Source organism: Grus americana, chromosome 3, assembly GCF_028858705.1.
Source record: "Grus americana isolate bGruAme1 chromosome 3, bGruAme1.mat, whole genome shotgun sequence".
Lineage (NCBI taxonomy): Eukaryota > Metazoa > Chordata > Aves > Gruiformes > Gruidae > Grus > Grus americana.
In genome coordinates this window covers 57,490,308-57,514,405 of record NC_072854.1, presented here as the reverse complement: position 1 = coordinate 57,514,405, position 24,098 = coordinate 57,490,308, and the positions used below count along the sequence as shown (strand labels likewise).

At 39.6% G+C, this 24,098-nt stretch overlaps 1 protein-coding gene across 22 annotated transcripts in view; it reads left to right on the top strand.

The window, feature by feature from the left end:
- The window catches only part of TRDN (triadin), a 246,075-nt gene that overhangs the window by 122,812 nt on the left and 99,165 nt on the right, over positions 1-24,098 (top strand). For all 22 annotated transcript variants that reach the window (XM_054820908.1, XM_054820900.1, XM_054820910.1 and 19 more), the window contains 2 exons: positions 19,344-19,379; positions 22,330-22,383. In XM_054820908.1, the coding sequence (XP_054676883.1) occupies positions 19,344-19,379; positions 22,330-22,383 (90 nt within the window). The remainder of the gene's footprint in view (positions 1-19,343; positions 19,380-22,329; positions 22,384-24,098) is intronic.

The following is a 24,098-nucleotide window of genomic DNA, read 5'->3' as shown; positions in this document are numbered from 1 at the left end:
CTTTGCAATCCCTGAATCTGAGGTGCGTACAGGGCACGGTGCCTCCTGCTCCTTCTGCCAGGAGCCGGCTGCCTGGCACCCCGGTCCCACCTCTGCTCCTCACCCTCGCGTACCTCCTCCCAGAAGACTGACCTCTGACAGGAGGCCCATTAGCCAGGCTTTCCCCACAGAGGAACGGTGGTGTGTACAGGCTGTCAGGCACGAGAAAGAGAGAGAGAGAGGAGGAGATGCTCTGTAAGCACTAGGTGATAAAAACATCTCTAAAATAATTCTCTGAAAATAGCACTTGCCTCTATTCCTCTCCATCTCTCTTCCTCTAACAAGGAATGCTTGTGATTGCAAATACTCAATATTTTTGCTGATTAATTTTTTAGATTAGCCCTTTTGTCCAGGAAACAATTTTATCTCTAGTGTTACCAGAATGGAGGTTTTTACTGCTCTCCATTAACTGCATCCCTTTGATATATTTGTTTATTTGCATGCCAGCTCACTCTGTCTCCATCCCTCTCTGCCTCCATTCCTCCCTCCTCTCTCTCTCTCTCTCCCTCTTTCTGCTGCTGCAGAGGAGCAAGAGTCATCTAATATGAAATGTTCTCAGTCTTTAGTACAGAGTGAACTGAATGATTCTTAATTAGCTTTTAAAAATGCATTGTAGATAAAACCACATTAATCCTCTGACCTTCAGCTCGTACAAAAACATTGTGTTAATTGTCCTGAAAAATAGATAATTCCATTGTTACAAACTCAGAGGTCTTGCTTAAACAAACATAATTGTCAGACACAAGGGTCTGGCACAGTCACACTTCAAAACATTTTACAAAAATCTGTCCAGCGCTACTCTGGATAAAGAAGAAGCTGCATCTCCAAATCCGCGTGAAAGGACTCGCCGAGCCTCGGCAGAGACAAGCCTTTGCCAGGCTCTCCCAAAGCTCCCAGGGGCTGGGATGCATCAGTTCAGAGGGGTCTAGCCTCCCATCCGACTGAGAAAGGGAACCCTCTGTCTCTTAAAGCATTGGTGCCCAGCCCTACATGAAAATGAATATGCAGGGATTGAGGTTTTCAGGTACTCATAGTTTGCTTGCAGAGTGTTTCCTGACAGTCCCTTTCTCAGAGTCTCAACAGTCTGGAGCTTCTCTGCTCCTTCTTGTATTGGCTTTCCTAAAAATTCCTGATGTTCACATGCAGCCTTTGTCTTTAAGTTTGATTGCTGCAAATGCCTTTCCCACTTTGTTTTGGTTCTCACAACAAATATCATAGGTAATAAATGAGCTTATAAAGCAATGAAAATGCCAGCCTGGATCATCACACCATTTCCTAACTAAAGCTCTGCTCAGCTGTCATTGATGATCATGCCTTCCTGTTATTGCTGAGTAATTTCAAATAATAACGGTAATAAAAATATCTAGGTTTCGTGCAGCATTTTTTTGATAGTAAATCTTAGAACCACTTTAGAAGGATAGTCAGTGCTTTTCCACTTTAGAAGGATAGTCAGTGCTTTTTCCTCCAATTTCCACACAGGGAAATTCAGGTATAGACATGTCACCGAGATCAGTTGTCCACTGGGCTTAAAATATATATCTTCTGAATGCCAAACCAATGCTAGCTGGACTAAAGATCCCAAACTTTTACACGCTTTCATTATTTCCATAATGAAAAAACAGGGACACCAACCAATGCAAATGATGTTCAGGAAGAAAATGTTTTTGCTTAAAAACATAAAGCCTGATTAGCTGAATGAGTGTTAAAGAATCCCTCTGACCCTCAGTAGCAAATGTTTTAAGGGTGTCAAACCCAGGTACTTCCCTGAGCAGTTCTGCTTAGCAGAGATAAAGCAAGTGAAGGTCTTGGTGTGCAGATCCACTCACCCTAGATCAGGAAGCATGATCTGACTTGTATATTGTTGTGTTGGTACATGCATGCTCCCAACAGAGCATCCAAGCCCTTACTAAGGACCATTGCAGTCCCTACCTAAATCAGGGAGCTAGATTTCAGTGGTTGCACAACCAGTGTTGTGCATGCATTTATCATAAAATCATAGAATCGTTTAGGTAAGAAAAGACCTTTAAGATCATCAAGTCCAACTGTTAACCTAGCACTGCAAAGTCCAACACTAAACCACATCCCTAAGTGCCACATCTACACTTCTTTTAAATACCTCCAGGGATGGTGACTCAACCACTTCCATGGGCAGCCTGTTCCAATGATTGAAAACTGTTTCAGTAAACAAGTTTTTCCTAATATCCACTCTAAACCTCCCCTGGTGCAACTTAAGGCCATTTCCTCTTGTCCTGTCACTGTTACTTGGGAGAAGAGACCAACACCCACCTCACTACAACCTCCTGTCAGGTAGTTGAAGAGAGCGATAAGGTCTCCCCTCAGCCTCCTTTTCTCCAGACTAAACAACTCCAGTTCCCTCAGCTGCTACTCATTAGCCTTGTGCTCTAGACCCTTCACCAGCTTCATGGCCCTTCTCTGGACATGCTCCAGCACCTCAACACCCTTCTCGTAGTGAGTGAACACGGTATTTAAGATGCGGCCTCACCAGTGCCGAGTAAAGGGGAGACAATCACATCCCTACTCCTGCTGGCCACACCATTGCTGATACAAGCCAGGATGCTGTCGGCCTTCTTGGCCACCTGGGCATACTGCTGGCTCATATTCAGCCGGCTGTCGACCAACACCCCCAGGTCCTTTTCTGCCAGGCAGCTTTCCGGCCGCTCTTCCCCCAGCCTGTAGCAATGCATGGGATTGTTGTGACCCAAGTTGTGACCTTTTTGAATTTCATACAGTTGGCCTTGGCCCATGGATCCAGCCTGTCCAGATACCTCTGTGGAGCCTTCCTATCCTCAAGCAGATCAACAGTCCCACACAACTTGGTGTCATCTGCAAACTGACTGAGGGAGCATTTGATCCCCTCATCCAGATCACTGATGAAGATATGACTATGATAAAGATATATCTATGACACATGATACCGTGTCATATGTTTCACACCAGGCAGTGTTAGCAGAGGAGAGGAGTGGTGATGTCTCTAGCTACCAAAGTAAATCTTTGCCTCCTGAATAAGAAAAATCTCTGGGGGTTTAAAGTTACAAACACTGAGGTACAGTTTAATGATGTCACTGCAACAACCAAGCAAACTTGCTCTGCAGTAATGAAAAAATAAACTAAAAGTTAATTTTAGATGTAAAAATTGAAAACATTACCTTATGACTGCCACAGAATCAGGTACACCAGGTTATTCTTGCTACCTTGTGATACAGTAAGATCATGCAGCTGTGGGTAAAGTCTATGTTTAATCACCCTTTGGAGGAGGGATGTTATAGTACTGGGTAGGTAGAGCAGAGTGGAGGTGATCAGGCAAGGGCAAACAAGACCTACCAGGTCACAGTGATTTTTTGGATGGGTTGACCACAGATCCATTTTCACCAATAGTACTTTTTCTGCTTTAAAGGTCAGTCTTTGTAATTTTAAAAAAAAAAAAAAAAAAAAAACCACACCAAACAAACCAGCACAATTATTTAATAGGAAATGGAGGGAAAAGACCATTTTGTGCACCAATAGTGTGTTCTTGGTTATTGTGTTCTATATAGTCAGGAAGACAAATTCCTCTGATCATTTTTAAATTCATGGTCTGAACAACAAAAAATCCATTTGATTTTGTGAGTTCCTTGGTTCAATCATTACTCTTGCGTTCTTGATAGTAATCCTTCCATTACAATAAAAGAACAACTACTGACACCTGGTGGCTAATTATCTTTTTCTTTCATTCTATATGCCTGGGGTTTTTTTGTTGTTTGCTTTGAAATATGGCTATTTAAAGAGTTTGCTGATGAAATAATAAACCTATTACTTATTTCCCTACGTTCCTTATTCTATTGCTTTCATGGATAGAAAGATGTTAGAATGTCATCCAAACGTGACATCATTCTCAGAAGAAACGTTTTGGAATGACGGTACTTTAAGCACCGCCAGAAAAGTAAAAATGAGTTAAAATATACCTTATGACATAAGTTTATACATAGAAAAAAAACCCATGCTTGGCATACCCACTGATCTAGAGGAGTAGATGCACATCACACTCCCTGAAATGCTTTGGGTGGATCCATCTGCAATGGATTGAACGCTTCATCTGGGATCCAAATGTTGATCCCAGATTTTTTTGGATGAACAAATGGGTTGTGCTTGCACACATTTGTAGAAAGACATCTCTGTTGTCTCTCAAGAGGAGGGTTTAAAACTCCTCACTCTGCCCTGCCCACTCCCAGGCGTGTATTTCCAGCTAGGAAACTGAAGTGCTGACAGCTTTCAGCAGCCCAGCTTGGGCACTGCCATGTGTCTTATGTTCCCTAATGTGATAGATGTCAAACGGTAGATGTCAGCAGATGGGAGGCTGGTGAATGCTTTCAGAAGAACCCCGATGTCAGATCTGCAAGGGTCAGTGAGGTGTAGAGGCTGTCTCAATTTAGGCTGTTTACCATGGCAAAATGGAGTTGTGAAGCCAGACAAAGAGAGCCCAAGGCATTTTCATAGAATCATAGAATGGTTTGGGTTGGAAAGGACCTTAAAGATTATCTAGTTCCAACCCCCCTGCCATGGGCAGGGACACTCTCTACTAGACCAGGTTGCACCCCATCCGACCTGGCCTTGAACATTTCCAGGGATGGGGCATCCACAACTTCTCTGGGCAACCTGTTCCAGTGCCTCACCACTCTAACAGTAAAGAATTTTTTCCTAATATCTAATCTATATCTACCCACTTTCAGTTTAAAGCCATTACCCCTTATCCTATCAGTCACTACATGTCCTTGTAAATAGTACCTCTCCAGCTTTCCTGAAGGCTCTCTTTAGGTACTGGAAGGCTGCTAAAAGGTCTCCCTGGAGCCTTCTCTTCTCCAGGCTGAAAAATCCCAACTCTCTCAGCCTGTCTTCATAGGAGAGGTGCTCCAGCCCTCTGATCAGCTTTGTGGCCCTCCTCTGGACTTGCTCCAACAGATCCATGTTCCTTCTTCTACTGGGGCCCCCAGAGCTGAACGCAGTATTGCAGGTGGGGTCTCACAAGAATGGAATAGAGGGGCAGAATCGCCTCCCTCGAACTGCTGGTCATGCTTCTTTTGATGCAGCCCAGGACACGGTTGGCTTTCTGGGCTGCAAGTGCACGTTGCCAGTTCATGTTGAGCTTCTTGTTCACCAACATCCCCAAGTTCTTCTCCTCAGGACTGCTCTGAATCCATTCTCCACTCAGCCTGTATATTTCTGCTTGGGGTTGCCCTGATTCATGTGCAGGACCTTGCAGTTGGCCTTGTTGAACTTCATGCAGTTTGCATGGGCCCACCTCTCCGGCCTGTCAAGGTCCCTCTGGATGGCATCCCTCCCTCCAGCGTGTCGACCACACCATACAGCTTGGTGTCATCAGCAAACTTGCTGAGGGTGCACTCAATCCTACTGTCCATGTCGCTGACCTAGATGTTAAACAGGACTGGTCCCCATAGTGACCTCTGAGGAACGCCATTTGTCACTGGTCTCCACTTCCCCAGTCACCATTTTGAAAGTGGCTGGTCACATACAGAAAACAAAACATGTTTATTCATTAATTTTCTTGTGGATTATTAGACAAAGTGTGAGGAAAAGGTAAAAAACTTCGGTGGTGAGGAACTGGGGTGCACATATAGGTGGTATTGTGCATCTTGGATGGGCCAGGTCTGTTTTCAGAGTGGCTGCTACAACAGGTAGAAGGTAGGAGTTTTGAGGGGTAGAACCCTGTCTGACTGTTCCTTTGCTTAATATTTTTTTAACGAAAAAAAGGCACTGTAGGGAGTTGACCATGGCCAGCAGCTGAAAACCACACAGCTGCTTACTCACTCCCCACCCACCAACAGGAGCAGGGAGAGAATAGGAAGAGCAAAAGTGAGAAAACTCGTGGATCAAGACAAAGACAGCTTGATAAGTGAAGGAAAGAGGAAAAAAAACAAGTGAGGCAATGGCAATTACTCACCATCTCCCATAGCAGACCAATGCCCAGCCATTCTCTGAGCAACAGCCACCCTGGAAAAAAACCCTCCCCCCTGTTCTTCCTCTACCCTCAGTTTTTATTTCTGAGAGTGACATTATATGGTAGGGAATATCCCTTTGGTGAATTTGGGTCAGCTGTCCCAGGTGTGTCCCTTCCCAACTTCTTCCCAGCTTGGTGGGGGCAGGCAGAGTGGGGAAAAAAAGAAAGCCTTCTTGCTGTGCAAGCACTGTTCAGCAATAACCAAAATGCTGGTGTGGTATCAACGTTTGAGCCACAAATCCAAAACACAGTACCATACAAGCTGCTATGAAGACAATTAACTCCACCCCAGTTAGACCCAGTACAGGCACCTATAACTCATGTTTATTTGCAGCTAGGTTTAGAGAAATTAGGAAGAAAGACAAATGTAAAACTTAAGTAACAGAAATAATAAGCAATGAGTTGCCTAGTGATTCCTCATGCAGACAAAATGTATGTATAAAACAATAACTGAGGGAGAAGAGTGTGTTATGGGTTGAGAGCAAATTTAGGAATAAATCGTGTTAAAGCACACAGACAAAAGAAGAAGGATCAAGTTATGGACCTAGAACTCTGTGACCCTTCTCTAGGGTGTTACTTACCAATATTCTCTTGACAGCTTTCTCTACTAGACTGTTCACCCTCTTGTAAGTTTCTGCAGGGGCCATGGCTTGGCTTGCTGTGTGTTTGTACAACCCTTAGCAAAGACCCTGGCTCTGGTCTCATCTTAACCATGATTTTAATTAGTAATATCATTATGTGAATCAATGCCCATACACCAAAGCCTATAAAAAACATCTCGTTTTCCCAGCTTGCTGACTGGAGCTTCAGGTTTCATCTCCTGTACTACAGGCTGATTCATTCCTGACTAATAACTTGCTCATGACACTATTATGCATGTCAGGCCCATCCTGATTTCTTCTTTCCTACTCCTCCTCTCCTGGATCCTATTCATAACTCACCTGCTGTTTCCTGACATTTTTGCATTAGCAGAGGCTTCTGCTTTCTGCCACAGGCTATGCACCCAGCCCCTCAGTACTGGTTGTATTTACTAACCTGTAGAAATGCTGGATTAGGATTCCTGCACTGATGATATTCACTCTTCTTTCTCTGACACAGACAGGGTTTAGTGGCATCTCTTGACTTTGTTTATAATTTCCTGTTTGTGGGGCTTTGTACAACAAAATCACAGAAAGTGGAGATGGAAATGACCTACTAGGTCATCTAATCCTTCCCTCTGGCAATGCAGGATAATTCCTTACAGAATATCTTCAAGAGTTTTATTCAGTTTAGTTTTAAGTGTCTGAAGTAACTAGGCCTCCATCAATTCCCACAGAAGAGTATTCTACAACCTAATAGATCTCACAGTTAAGAAGTATTTCTTTCCAGTCTGCCTAAATTTTCCCTTGCTTAATTTCATCCCATTACTCAGAGTTATATTCGCTTGTGACACCCAAATATAGTCTCTCTAACCTCAGGGCCCAATTCCCTGCTCTCTCTTGTGTTACATTGCCACTTACATTTACACCTGGAAAGTAGCTTTAAAACTGACAAGGTGAATGGCAAGTTGAGGTTGATATTTTTTCATACAGCCATGAAATTAATAACCTTGCAATAGGGAATGCAGGCCATGGCCACACATCACCTGTGTACAAGGCACCGGAGAGACTGGAACTTTCACGTCAATAAGGTGTCTAAATTGGAGAAAGAACAGAAAAAAGTCACTCAAGTTATTTACAAACTAAGGATATTCTTCACAGAGAGGAATAAAGTATTCTATTCATCTCTTCAGAAAGAGGTGACTGTGATACTGCTGATACTATGTACCTTCACAGAAAAAAAGATTCTAGCTACTATAGCTCCCTTTAATCTAGTAGGAAGAGTTTAACAAGAATGAATAACTGGGAGCTGAAGCTAACGGAATCCAGACTGAAAATGAGGTACATGTTCTTAATCCTAAGCGTGATAAACTACCACAGCATAGGGTGGATATTGCTTTCACTGATGTCTGCAGAAGATGATTGTTTGCCTAATGGAAGACACGCATCAGCTGAAAAGGTGCCTAGCTGAAATATATGAGTCTCTGACAGCAAAGTGTCAGACTAGAAAACCTGATGGTGTGTTCTAGCCTTGAACATTATGGAAGTATATCCTCAGAGATACACATGATAAGCTAAAAGAGAATGCAGTGGAGTCAGTGCAGGAACGCAGCTGGAGACAACTGTCTTGCAGGTTTATTGGAAATTCCTTCCTGCATTATTTTTATAAGCCTTTATAAGCTGAACACATGACTGGTAGACATCCTCTAAGTATTCAGTCTTCCATGGAGAATAAGAGAGACTGGTTTTCTAATTGATATTTCCAGAAATCATCAAGAGACAGATATGACTATTTAGTAAAAAATGAAATTGTATCCCTCCAAACATATTAAAAAATTAAAAAAAAAAAAAGAAAAAAAAATAAATGGGGTCATAGTGAGGGACAAGGCAAAAAATGCAGCAGAGATGCAAACACAGCATAAAAGCAATCCCCATGGTCTCTATGTGACTGGCTGTTAAGGAAGTCTGCTCCTGAAACAAGACAAAAGACACTTTAAATATGTCCTACACTGAAAGTTTCAAAGCACTCAATGGACTTTGAATGCTATGCTCCATCATCAGCAGTGAGTGACAACATAATTTCAAATATATTTAGATACCTAAAGATATAGTATGGCACCTGGTGGGATTTACAAGCATGTCAAAGTAAGCAAGGCACACAACTCCCATTGATTTTCCTTGAGAGCTGAGCTCTTAAACACCTCTCCCACTTTTGAAAAAGGTACAGAGGCTGCAAGGTCAGTGGTGTTTCTGAAAATATTGCCCTTGTTGCCTATTGAAAGAGTTCTTCAGCTGGGAATGGTAATGTTATTTATACCAAGACGAAACACATGTCCTTCCAGGGCATGGTTAGGGTTCAGTGTTCAAGAGCTAGAAATGAAGTGAAATGCAAAGAGATAAAGAGTTAGAAACAACTTTTTCCTGCCTTCCCCTTGTCTCTCCCTCACCTCACAGTAACAACTGGCTCAACATAAGACTGACTTTCCATTGTGACTGATGGGGCAACTCTGAGGTGGAAGACTGACCTCCTCTTTCATTTAGTATGAAATTGGCTTTAGAGGAAGCTGTGTCTCCCTTCCCATCTTTGCCCACCTCCATGTGCTGTGCAAAAAAAACTAGAAGACAAGAAGATGAATACTGTCTGAGGTGCCTGCTCGGTCCATGAAACGTTAGCAGCAGATGAATAAGCTTTAAGTACCTTTCAGTGGCCCCTTTGCTAACTATTGTGAGTTGAGCACTGTTGAGGTCATGCTGAGTATTGCTCAGCCCAGACCTGTTTCATTGTGTCTGTTCTTTTCCATCTTTGACTGCACAGAGCAGGGAGTGGTGTGAGGAAGGCAAATGTTGAATGATGGTGGTAAGATCTGGTTGGCAAAGAACTAGAAATGTCAAGCCTTTAATAGATACTGAGAAAAGGGAGGAGGCTTGGGCTTGTACTACAAACTCACTTTTTGATGAGCTGGCAAGAGAATCTTCCTTGAGCAAAGCAGAGGAGTCATTTTAGTGTCTGACAGTCAATCTCTTCTGACACTGCATTGTCAGTCTTGTAAAGAAACTTTTGGGGAAATGTGATCCCAGAAATAATCAAGCTTGAAGGTGATACATATCCAATCTAAAGACCACACAGGTAACCAAATAATCAGTTTTCCTTTGGACTTTCAGATATGTAGAATGAAGTACCTGTGCTGTGCAAGCAGCTGGGTGACATAGCTTTAATTAAAGAATCTAATTTATTGCATCAAACTTGTTTATGTTGGTCTGGGGATTAATGTAATGTTTGTTTTTCCAGTCACATACAGAAATAACAGGATTAGAATATGCCTATGCCTCAAACAATGTAAAGTTAATCTTTTTAATGAAGGATAACTGTTCTGTGCCCTCAAAATAAGATATACATCTGAGTCAGCAGGCCTGATATTTAGGATAATTATTCTATGTGAAACATCCGTGTACTGACACATCAGGCAGGTTGCAATGACATACCTACGCAGTGTTATCTGTTTTCTGCTGTCACTCAAAGGATAAGTTGAAGGCTTGACCCACAGCCAAATAAAGTCAGTAGGAATCTTCATAGTTTTGCATCGGGCTGATTTTCTTTCTTTTCTTTTGCTTTACACTTAAAAGGGAAAAGTAAATTTTCCCTTGACCTTGAAATGAAGTTTTAAAAGCTTTTACTAAGTTTTAATGAACTCATAAAGACTTTCATGTCACTTATTTGAAAGTATAATTCAGTCTCTTGGATGTCTTTCCCCTAGAAAGGTTCATAGACCAGAGATATTCCTGACTTATAATAGGGAATCCTTTACACTTTACTCTTAGTTACAATTGTTTAACCTTTCAGTAAATGTTCCCAATGGCCATGCTTGTTCTCTTGATCTGTTTTTCAAGAAGCAGAGCCAACTTTGTGGCTTTTCTATACGTAACTCCAAGAGACTAAGTCGGATGAAGTATTATTGAATGATTAGGATAATAGAATGGGCAGATGTTCTTAAGCGGAAGAGCTGTACATAGCTGTGGTTATAAGTGCATCGATTTTTAGCTTGATTCTGCATGTGGTTTCTTTCCTATAGATTTTGCTTCACTTACGAGAGTGTAATTAGAGTAGTGTGTCATCTATAAAGATGAACGGATGGACATTACATTCTTCAAGATCTCCCTTTTCACAGACTGAGAATACTGACTGCATCTATGTTCAGAAGTACAAAAAATATTTTCATCCTTGTGATACTATCTACAGATGCCATCTGTACATCCATCTATCTAACAGAAAGAGAGAAATTGAAATGTGTGGAAAAGTACAGAAAGAGATATCACAAGAATACATAGCATACATACACTTAACAAAGCCTGTTCTCACTGTAAAAAAAATCGTCTTGTGAATAATTCCAAAAGTATTGGTCCTGTGCTTTCTTAAGAAAAATGTAGAGAGATTATATCCCCCATGCTGTTTCAAGAAAAAGTTTTCAAGTTGGCTGAGAGAGTTGGGGTTGCTCAGCCTGGAGAAAAGAAGGCTCCGGGGAGATCTAATTGCGACTTACCAGTACCTGAAGGGGCCTACAGGAAAGCTGGTGAGGGACTGTTTATCAGGGAGTGGAGTGACAGGACAAGGGGTAATGGGTTTAAGCTGAAGGAGGGTCGATTTAGATTAGATGTTAGAAAGAAATTCTTTACTGTGAGGGTGGTGAGGCACTGGAACAGGTTGCCCAGAGAGGTGGTGGATGCCCCCTCCCTGGAAGTGTTCAAGGCCAGGTTGGATGGGGCTTTGGGCAACGTGGTCTAGTGGAGGGTGTCCCTGCCCATGGCAGGGGGGTTGGAACTAGATGATCATTCAGGTCCCTTCCAACCCAAACCATTCTATGATTCTATGATTCTATGAAAAAATGCTGAAGAAAATTTTCAGCAGTCATATTTACATTAATTCAAATGACAGTTTATTCCAGGAAAAGATCTGATTCTTAAATTTTAGGAATTAATGTTATTACCTGCATTGGCTACACAAAAAAGCATTACCTTTTCCCTAAATGACTGCAGCTTCTGTAATTAACTGCACTTACAGCTTCCTGTGTGTGGATGACTGATCTCACATCGTGCTCCAGAGTTTTGCTTTTTTAATCCATTCCTGATGAATGCAGAAGGCAATGGAACATGTTTCCACCTGCTCTGCAGTGGGGGAGACTGAATCCATTTCAGTAATTACAAAGTAGAAAGGAGAAATCACTAATTAGTAGAACCATGAATCACTGGTACAGTTGAAATTGTCCATTCCCAAAGTGCAGGCTGTTTCTTACTACAAGTGTAGCTGAATCACTTGTTTGCTCACATCCTTCTCTACTTGCTTTATTTTTTACTCTGTTGAATGAACTTTTTTAATGATCTTTAGAAATCTGTTCGAGGTAGGATTTAGTATTTCAGGCACACACATTGCCACACAACTTTCTGGAAAGCTCTGTGGGCTTCAGGCTACTATGTGCCTCTGACACTGCGCTGCTCAGGGCTTGCCGGCACTCGGTGGCTGCACAGAATATAGACCTCCTTTGTAAATGGCGATGAACATAGTGGTGTGAGTAGACTGTAGAGTGGGAAGCAGCACATGCAAGGGCTGGTGATTGGAAGGGACTTGGAGACACCAATGAAATTAAGAAATGGTCAAAAAGCCTGCTACTGCCAATGGGGAGGAAATAGAGACAATGTTAAGCAGAGAGGACACCCTCCAAAGAGAGTGGAAGGAAGGGCTCGAATATTTTTCCTGCTTCAACAGGAAAATGATCTGTAAAAATTTTAGAGTACTGTCACCAATTTTCTGTTGTAATCAGCAACAGAAGAATGTTTGTTATTTAGTTAAATAGTTAGCTAATTTTTCATAGTTCTAAATTCTTCTGACCACTTTATAACCCCCATTGTTTATCAGTACCTTTTCAGAATTGTTTCTTATAATCCAGTCTCATGTTGCTTGAGGAAACTTGATTTTACCTTCCAGAAGCTCCACTTCCTCCCATTTTCACCCAGCAATAGTAACATCATCTGCAGTTTTCCCTCATTTGGTGTCCTAGAGCCTGGAGAGATTTAAATATAAAACCTGTAATCTGGGATTCAAGGCTTACTGGCCTCTGCCAATAAATTTCCCTGAGCATTTTCACTGCAGGAGGGGTAGCTATTACATCTGTCACTACTCTTCCTTGGGTACTATTTTATTTATGAAGCAGTCAAGAAGACTGCATAGATCCTAGAATTTCCTCTAATTTGTTAACAAACAAGAAAGGACAGGAAAAACGCCTTTGTGGATATTTGGATGGTAAGGACAAGAAGTCCAAAGTTATTCTCAAAAGAAGCTAGTTAGGCTCTGGTTTGGGAGTTTATTGTTGTCACCAAATGGGTCAGGGAACAGCTCTGAATCAGCAGTGACACAGTACCTTGCTTTTCCTTCTGGACGTCTTTGGCCTCTCTGGTGCAGTGAAATGCCTTTCTTACGCTCACCAAGAAATGATATTTTGGAAAGGCAAGAGGAGGTTTTGTCAGTAGTTGTCACAGAGCATATGGCAATATCGTGCTCAGTGATTAAAACGGGGAACAAAATCAAGTGTTGGTCCAAACACAGATTTTTCCATGTGGGAGAAATGTTGGTATTTCTGAATAGCTCTTTTATGGCAGTGTCAAATTTTAGGGTTTTGGGAAAGTATGTCAGAAAATGAATCTTATATTAGCATGGGCAGTTTTGATAGAGCCTTCCTAGATTTTAAGCCTACAGAAAAGAAGAAACAATATTGTTTTAATTCCCTGTAATATGAATTTTAAAAATCTTAATTGTAAAATGAAGACATCACAATAAAGTGTAGGCATTCTGGTAAAATGTCCCTATACATGCGCAACTGTTGTTTCAGAAGTGACTGAAATCAAATAAAAAATACTCTCAAAAGCTTTGAGATGCGGTAAAATGACAATTACTTCATTAATGTCATACAATTAGTGTAAAATTATAAAAAATAGTATAAATTAGAAAGCAACTGAGTAACAAATTCTTAAAGAAAGTTCAGAATTAAACACTTTTCAGCATGTTGGAATATTAGTCAAAATCAATACTATTTTGTGGAAATAAGTTTTAAGAACTCCAAGTAAATGAAAAAAAGAAATGCTAGACCACAGTATATTTCAATAGGAGGTTTGAAAATTTTGTTTAATTAATTATTCAATAGCAGTTCATTCTTCATAATGCTCAGCTATCTGGGGTGTCTTGCTCTTTTACCACTGTAAATCACATTAACTGCAAGTCTTGCTACTTAATAAATTGTTTTCAAATTCTGGTACATCTGCTAGCTTGGGAGCAGACTGTACTGAGACTGGTCTCTAGGTGACTTTAATTATGTTTTTTATTCACATGATGGAAATTCTCAGCCATCAGATGCCACCTGCTATCATTTTTATTTCCACTCTTGTGAACCTTTGCTCCGAGCAGCAAAGGGAACATTAGCTGTCATACTTGTAAGGTGCATTGTCTTTAAAGCTCTGCTGTTGTATTGCATTTGCAAAGCCAGAACCGAGCTCCCAAACCATGTTCTTGGTTGTGCTTTGGTAAGTCATAACAGCTAGAAGCTGGGTTTTTTTCTGGAGACTCAGCACAATTTTAACTTCAAGACACTGGAAAATATAATTTCCATTTTCAACACAATTCTTTCTGATTCTTGAAGTTTCTTTTCATTTTTCTTCCTACTTTTTTTTCTTCTCTGACTTAATTACAAAACGAGTTGAATGGCTAAGCCTAAATAAATCATAAGAGCCAAGCAAGGATGCAAGATTTGTGTAAATCTTATTGGAAACCTTCTTCTTTGACTCAGCTATGATCACATTGTGTGACGCATCTTCATCACACAACTTATTTTCTGTGATTCTGTGTGGCTCATTAGCCAACTAATGGGTTTGATTAAGTCCATTCTAGTATGTAATCATCAGCTAAAAAATAGAGAATGTAAATGGTCAGTGCTAGCTGAGGTTTAGGATGAGAATTCCTCCTTTAGTATCTGCTTAACATTTTAAATTTCTCTTCAGTTTTTGAATCAGTGAATCACATCTTTCAGAGGCATCTAGTTATTCCCCAGGATCTTGGTGCTTAGTTCAGATCAGCCAGTACAGAGAAATCCTTGCATCCTTAGCATCCTTAACGTTAGCTACTGGATTACACGATGTTTGATCAGGATACTAGCTACCATTCAGTTCAGACACTGTGGTTGCCAACTGATGCTGAAATTAGTTTCTCTTTGTAAATTTGATATTACTGTCATGTTCTTTGGTAAGCTTCCAATGAGAAAGTTTGTTTTACCTACAACATAAAAAATAATGCTTCCAGTAGTAAAAGTGGGTTTAGGCAGCTATTTTAAACAGTGCATTATTAGCAGCTACCAATATATTGTCTCTGAAATATTCATTTATCTGAATAAGAGTTTTAATTTAAGATTTTTTTTATACTGTTATATATATTTGAGAGAGAGATTTCTGGGAAGAAAAAGCACAGAGAAGCCTTTCAAGAGAGTACAATTTGAGACCCATTTATTTCCCAGAACTTCTTTTTATATATAAAAATTATAGGTTGTATGGAGCTGTTGAAGAACTGCTGTTCTCAAATGTACAATGTACACTGTATTATAAGTCCATTGCTAAAAAAGGTGTAAAAGTTTTGTGAACCCCAGATCTAGAATTCACATCAGAGCAGTGTTTGAAATATTCCATTCTGGAAGTTTGTTTAAACTCAGTCAACCACACTCTGTACTAGAACACTGGGGCATCCTTGTCTAATGGCTTATTACCCACCTCCTAGAGACTGACTGGCATGAAAGGCACTATATAACCTTAGAGGGATATTTTTTTTCTTTCCCCATGTGTAGTTTAGATGTCATTTGCAGTTACTGTGTACTGCTAGTTTACTTCAAAAGAATGCTGATCGAGGCCTGAGGAAAAGATTGAGCTATGTGTTAAAAAGAGGCGAAAGAATAAAGTACTGCTTTGCTGTTTCACTGAGATACATCCGTGCTGGCTGCCAGATGCTCGTTCCTAGTTTGAATTCAGAATTGATCCTTTTAGCCTGTATAGATAAGAACAAAGTCAGATTATGCTTGTTAAAATATTTGGGGGTTTTAATAAAATAATTTTTTAAAAAATATTTTACTGTACTTTAATCTTTTTCAAGAGCCAGTAAAAGAAAAACCTGTTCATTGACCTGGGAAGAGAGGAGCTTTTACAACCATGTTTGCTTTTTGAGAGTACGGACCAGAATACAGCTGTCTTCAAATATCTCCTGAGAATAACTGTAAAAAGAAAAGGGTGCTTTACAGTCCTCCACAGCTGACGAATGATTTTGTTAGCTATGGTGCTTAGTCTGTATAAGCCTGTTACAGGTGCTTTCAAAAAAGCCCATGGCTAGGATTGTGAGAGGTATCCAAAAACATCGGATTGCTTAGTATTTGGGTGGTCTACATAAGCCCATTAAGAAGACCTGAATATCAAACTTGTCCTCAGCAGCTTCTGAAAAATTGACTGCTTCAGTTTGAGCACCAAATTACCAGAAACATCAGATTTTGAAGTCTGCTAAAGGTTTTTTTTAATTCCTTTATGTTGTTGTAGAAGTGGGGCTTTTCTTGAAAATAAAATACATTCCTTGTTGTTGGATATCAACTAATTCTGTCACCAATATCAAGGACAGTCACAGTGCTTTTGACCATACTGCTGGTCAAGGTTGCTAGAGCACCCAGACTGATGTTCATGTGCTATACGGGTCCTAATGAAGCAACGTGGCTCCCAGGAAAGTGTGGGCATCATTCTCATGCAATACACTTGTCTTTCCTGTAGCCAGACATCTGATGTAAAGTTTTAAAGAGAAAATAGCCTAAAGCTCTGGAGATTAAACTTCCTAGGCTGATTGGCAAATATACGTTTAGGATAATGTTCACATGTTGCCCAACACTGGTGTTTGAAGAAAGCTAATTTCTTTTGGAAATTCCTCTTAACTAACCCGAAAAGCAGACCCACCGAGAGGCCAGAGAGCTTGTTGTTGTTGTTGTTGTCGTCTTGAAGAACGAGATGTAATGGCTATAAAAACCTGATGTAATATAAGCTGTGTTCCCCAACCGCACTCCCACAGTTTATAAGTTAAATCCTAGACCTGTACAAAACAAAAATGAACAAGGCAAAATTCTTATTGACTTTATTTACACTAATGTAACTCATTGTTCAATTAATTTTTTGTATTATTTTCCTTCGAGTTGTTTAGTTTTATGCTATTTGTGCCTTATAGCAGGTAACTACATTTAGGGACTTCAGAAGTCCTCATAATTTTCCTTCCTTCTATGAGATCTACCAATTCTTCAGTTCTTTGTACACAGGTAATTTATTTCATTCAAGTGTGAGGTGCCTAGATGTAAACACTATATACTTTCAAAGGAACCAAAGGAACCTCCATGGTTCATAGTCTTCCAAAATCTCCTCTGGACAATTTTCTGTAAATCATTCCAGCCTAATTGCATAAGTATGGTTTTAGAAATCGAACTTTAGGCACCTTGGCTTGAAAAGAATAACCTAAAAGTACAAAGATTTACATTTTCATATCATCGTGTGCTGTTGGAATCAGCTATTGGTAATTTTTCTGCTCTTAAAAACCAAACCAAAACAAAATTGCACCAAATAAAAGTGTAGTATTTTTCCTTAGTGGAAAAATTCTCCAGATATTTGCTCAGACTTTACTATATGTCATGTATTTCAGATGATGGAAAAACACGTTGATTCTTTTAACATAAATTATGGCTCTAAAATATATTAAAGTATGTTGTCCTAATAAATGATGACTTATATGAAAAAAAGAAAGAACTTGAGGGCTTTATTTAGATACAGTCTGTTATTGTAAATGATGCTGCCAATTTATTTATTTTTTTATAACCTCCAGCAATAGAAGATTATTGTGATAAATGATTCATATCGCTGTAATATACACCTTTTAAAATTTCCATATCTGGCAACTAATAGGCGCTTCTTGAAGGCTTCAATAGCCTTCTTAGTCAGATAACGTGGCTGAAAGCTGCCTCATGATTAATTTCATCTAAATGTGGTAATTATCATACTTTGAAGTAATGCCTGCAAAACATGCTTTCACAGAGAGTTAGTGGAAGCAGAGGATTAACCTAGAAACATTTCAGTTCAGAGCAGCATATCACCCAAATAGAAATCTATTTACCCCTGAATTTTTCAAGACTTTTTATTAGACTACTTGGCAGTCATTTGCATTACCTTATCTCATATCAACTTCTTCACGGCAATTTAGAGCGCAACAGAAACTGAAGCAACTTTGCATTATTATCAGTAATGGGATAGTCTTGGTTTTGCAAACTACTTATTTTGGCAGTTTCTGCCCTGAAATATTTCTTGTATTCATGTTTAAAAGCACAATTAATTTATCATTCATATATGTTGTGGACATAAGCATTATCCTGCCTATATTCTAGGCACACTATAGATTATTAGAAAGGATGTTAATTTCCTCATGGGCACCCAGGGGAGTAACTTCTTTCACTACTTTATGCATCTCTGCTTCCTGTCTCACAGGACCTCCGTGAACCATTTCTTAGTTGTACAGGTGAGACTAGTGAAAAAGTTACAAAAGGCCCCAAATATGGTTATAAAAATGGCCAATTTTTGTACCCAGATGAAAGCCCTGAGGCAGAATAGCACCAAGAATTATAATGGAGAGAGAAGCTATCACTGAGTATTTCTGCCCACTTACATCTGCTTAGTAAAGATTCCAAATCTTCTCTCAGACATCAGAAAAAAGTCCTACAAAAACATGGCACAAAAATGCCACCTTAACTGAAGATGAGACTGAACAGCTTAGTTAAGTCTCTCTGGTAGGCTGCCTGGCCATGCTGTATATCAATATAGACGAGTTATTTTAACTTTAGTCAAATCAACCAGGGACAGATTTTGCCCACTCTTACGTGGTCCATACATAAGACTGACTGAGGACAGACTTTCAGGTTCATAAGCTATTCCACATTAGCTCAGGTTTGGTAAGAGTCATATGTGTGCTCTTTTTCACAAACATGAAAGAAATCCATTAGCTTGAACCTTAACTCAATATTAGGAAAAGTTTGGAGAAGCAGGAATCTTTCCTCCAAGCTGGACTGGAGGGACATCTTGGATTCTCTCTCTCTCTCCTCTTTAGCTGTAAATCTTCCATTTGTTTTGGCATGTGGGAAATATGTGGCAGTCCAGGTTTTGGCTAGGTGTTACACAGAGTCTTCCAAAGTAGGCCTCAGTTGTGTGGTTGTCAACAGTTGTAGAAAGATGATGCCTTTTATTACAAGTCTCTATTCTTAGGCACCTAGCGCATTTTCCCTTGCATTTCTGTAACCTGACAATGTGCACATGGTGAGCAACCATGGCTCAGCTTGTATATGTAAGCCATGGTAACTCAATCACATGTCAAATCTCACATATTGCTATGTTGAAATCAAACAAAAATGTTCATGTTCACCCATATTTTTTTTGCATTTACACTTAAGGTTAAATAAGTGCAACTCTGCCATGAAACAGAAGTGAGCTGATTCACTGCACCATTCAAATGCACTTTGCAGCAAATAAGTTGTTTCACCTCTGAAGCACACACTGCAGTTTTCTATCTACCTATATAATTCCTAACTATGTTTTTACGCATATGTGGTTTTTTTCTTGTCTTACAGATAAAAAAGAAGCTGCTGTGTCCAAAGTACTCAAAAGTAAGAGACTACTGTGCCATAGGTTATGATCTCTTTTATATGTCATGTAGTTTCAAACAGCACGTTTCAATAATCCAAAATAATAGTTACTGAATTGTTGAAAATACAAAGAAGAAAGTAGCTACACCATTTATAATTGAAAAATGACATGTTTAGACTTCAGCTGCCTCCTACTTTCTAAATCCATTCTTATCCTACTTCTAATTCCACACTCCTCTTTGTGACTGACAGTTTTGCCTTCCCCTCTTTTCTATCACTGTCTTAAAAAACAAAGGTTTCATGGAGAAGGAAATGTCAAATGAGGTCTCAGCTGAACGTGCTCTCAGTGGCAGCAGTTTTGATAAATGGGCTGAGAAGACTGAGAGTCCAACATGCTGAGGACCACCAGAATTATTTTCACAAATGCAAAACAATTGCCCTGACTATCTAGTTACTTCAGATTGAGAGAGAGAGACTTCTGAGGCAGAAGAGTGGTAGGGGCTGGGCTTTTCTGCATAAATAACCAAAAAAGGCTCTGAGAACATGGTATTGATAACAAGGGAACTCTTATGCCTTCCTTTTCTATAAATCTGAAAGCATCAGTGCCTCAGCACAGGAAGGATAGCAAGACAGTTTCACTGGTAAGACTTCATTTGCTCAGATCTCTGTTCTGAAAGTACAGTATATAAGAAAAATTAGGAAAACTATGGGGCTTCAAAATCTCATTCAAATTCACGATTAAAGAATGCACTGACTCCCATCTCCATATATGATCTTTCCCGACCTGCATGGCAGAATAATCCCCTGCCATCATCAGTATTGCAGGAAATTACTAAAACATTTCTTTTGGCAATCAAGAAATCATTGGTTTCCTACTAAAATGTTGCAGAAACACTTAACAAAAGATTCAATGGACTTACTCTACAAATAATGGCCTGTTAGTGAAATAACTGCCTGTTTGTAAGCAGGTCTTAAAGGAACTATTGATTTGGGCACATGATTCCTCTCATGGGAGAACTCCCCAGCAGCTGTCATGGCAAAACTTCCCAGCTCCATCACATGAGTGAAATTTGCAGGATGAAATTTTCAGCTGAAACTTGTTCATATAAAGATGCAGAGTCATTAGCACTGAATTAATTTGGGAATTACAGACTAAAAAGCATATGCTTACAAAAGAAAGTTTAAAACATTTGCAACTTTTATTTCAATGCTAGTGAAAAGTTAAATAAAAAATAAATTACAGAAGTTTTTCATAAAAAAATCCCTTTTATTTTTTTCCTCAAAATAATTTTAGTTGCTCAGAGATGAAATATTTAAAATGAAAATAAAATCTTGGTAGAACAGGAAGAATCCTAGTTTATTTTTTTTCACAGATGTTGCAAACAAAAAGCAAAAAAAAAAAAACCTCTCACTGGCCAGCAAGCTCTAGCTGAGAGCTCAGAAGGGGGTAAATGCAGGAGTCCTGCAGTTTTGTATTAAGTCCATCTTGTCACTTGTAGAATATGTGTGGTGGACCTCCTGCTTCTTCTGCAAGAACAGGCACTCAGGAAAGTAATACTAAGTAAACTCTTCTTCAAGGTCTTCTACATATTTCCCTGAAGGAGGGGTGAGCACCCCAAGTAATTACAATGCTGTGATAATAACTAAGTTAGGATATAATTATCTGCTGCAGACTTTTTAATGGATGGAAACAAAACAATCCCACACACACAAAATATATTTTGTTTTCATTCTGTTTCACAAGACAATCTGATGCATCTTTTATGAACTTCTCAAAAGACTGGAGGGGAAGAACTCAAAATTACATTCCTGATTTAGCCATATTCTTTTTCTTTGTAATAACACAGTGACAGATGTGAAGGATTAACTAACATTTTTTGGCATTCTGTAATTCAGATTGTGATTAAAATGATTAATTATTTCCTCTCACAATGTGGAAATGTGAATTTTAAGTTAGCGGATCTTCTAGTTGATATAAAAAAATCCATTATGAAAGTCAGTGGGGTTTAGCTTATTGATATTTGTTAAATTATCATGGTTTAAGTACATGGTTTTAGTAGTTCCTGAGGATAAAAACAATTAACTAAACACTAGTAAAGAGTAAATAAACCCAGGAGGCTAGTTAGGTTCTTCTATCCAGGGCTGATTCTCCAAGTCTCCTTGGGGGGATGCACATACCTTTCATCATTTGGACCATTCTGCAGGGAAATGTCCTTCCTCAGCAAATAGAGGATTGTGCAAATGTTTCATGAAAAGACCAAGAACAGAAGAGCTACAGTTAAGTGGCCTGAGAGGTCCTGTTTCTCTGCTAGGAGAACCCAGCAGTTACTCTTTCAAATGTAGGATCAAACATGAAGTTGTTCTCCTAAAGCTCCTCCATTCCTCAGGATGGAGAGAGATTCCTGGTGTAGCAGTGTCTGTAAATGCGCTTTGCAGAAGTAGCCTGATTTCACCTTTTCTCATCAGGGGGAAACTCAGATTAGAGTAAAGGATGCCAGCCTGAATAGCTGTGGGATCCCAGGAAGTACCCCTGCTGAATTCACAGCAGTGAATCTTCACCAGCTGTCATAGGCTGGTTCAGGAGCTTCTCCTCTCATAGCTGCAAGATCAAATGTGGAGGTTTCCAGCCCATAGCTGCTGCCTGAGCGCGGAGGTCTTGCCCGAACCCCTAGATACCTGCTTTGCTCTGCTTCACCAATGGATATTGAATTACTAGATAGAAAAAGCTGAAAGAAGTGATTCAGTGCCTAACAGCAAGAGTTTACTAGCCCTTTGACTGGCTATTTTGTTGATGCCTTTGAGATTATTGAAGGTAACTCAGCCCTTTTCTCTTTGGGTAATCTCTGTCTAACTCTTCAGTGAAAAAATTGCTACAGGTTGTACCTCATTCAAAGCCTCTCCTCATATTTCTGTTATTTTAAGATATAATGCTTTGTAGTAATTTGTTTAATTTGTCCTCTTTTTTTTTAAGACCCAGCAAAAGCTCCTGCAGCCAAACCAGCCACCAAAAAAGCAGCAGCACCAGGTAAAGGATAAAAATGTTCACATTCAGTGTATTTCTAGTATTCTTCAACCAGTATATTGCATCATAGCACCATCTGCTGGATTATACAAAAGCCATTGTTTGGGTTTTTTTTTTTTTGACTGCTCTAAATCACTGTGATAATATGTATGAGAAATCTTTGCTAAGAACAAAAGCATTTTGCATTGAACTCTAACATTACTGTTGCTGCTTGTTCTCTCATGGCAGTTCTGAGGTGTAATATTGGGCCATTCTGCAGGGCTTGAGATCAAAAAATGAATCTGAATGTAAAGACTGATTTAAAAAGCAACTTTTACAAAAATGAGTTTCCATGTGAAGTTGTATTTGTGCCCTTTGAGAAAGGGATCTGATTTTTCAAAGTGTTGATCTCACAGTAGGTTATAAAAATGGAGTTCTTAGATAATCATAAATATGCACTGAAAAGACAAGCAAATTTTTTAAATAAAATAATGGCACAAATTCATACCTGAATTTAGATTGTATTGTAAAACTCTACTACTTTTTATTGACTTCTGATCTCTTCTGCTCATCTTCAAAAATGCCACATCACAGTTCTGCTTAATTTAATAAAACCCAATATAATGAATAACAATCTAAATAGTCGGGATATTTGTAGTTTTGCTACATTTTAAATCAACAAACAAAATATCCGGTAATTCCCATGTAAAAATGTGATCAATATAAGCCTATAATATTATTTTACTCTAAAGTAGGGCGGCCAATGCTGCACCAGGCTCTGTGCTGCTGAGCTGTGCCTGGTGCTGGCATTGCAGCAGTGGCCAGCCCACTCCCTCTGCTGCCTCTTGCCTCCAGCTGATCTCACTGTATGTGGCTATATGAATCTGGGATCTCTTTATCGTCTTTTTTTTTCTTTTTTTTTTTCTTTAAGATTGTTTTCTGTCTGTCTTTCTCTAATTCAGACTTTTCAGTGGTCTATCTTGGAGATGTCCTCCACCAAATGAGGGAATAATAATTTACATCAGTAGGGGAGATTGGGAATTGGTCAAGGATCTGTGCAAGCCAGGAACATCTTCAGTTGCCTGTACCACAGAAGGACTTGCAGTCTGGAATTGCAGTCGATGTAGGCTATCGTAGGGCATACTGTACAGCTGTACGGTGTACCGTGTGAAGCTGGCCTAAGAAGCATCGTTTCCCCACAGATGCTCTTAGTCCCTGCCCGCTGTGTTTGTTTGAAGCCGTGTTCAGTTGTGCTAACACAACTGGGAGAACAGTGTAAACCACACCATTGCCATAGCTTAGAGCTAAAAACTGTCCTAGAAATGTGTGTGTGTGGCAGGGTGTTCAGTCGGGATCATTTCAGTAAGTCTGGCTCCACGAACATTTATATCCATGTAACCGATAATTTCTTAAAGCAGCTTTGTTGCCAAAGTGTTGTATAGCCAGACCCTTAGATGTCTCAACAGTACACTGCAGAAATCGTTATGTTAGAACCATATGCTTATAATTAATTCATTCCACCTGCTTGTATCCAATATTTGTGTTCATTTTTGAAAAATATTCCAATGAGTCTTCTTGTTGGCAAGAATGGTGATGACAGTAATCTGCTTAAGAGAAAGAAAAGGGGAAAAACTGGCATGGCTTATTATGGAAAAATAAAATGAGTCTGCTCTGACACATTTCTAAATATCTAGTTTGCCTTAAAAGTGGTAAAGAGCAGTAGACTTTGACTTCTACGT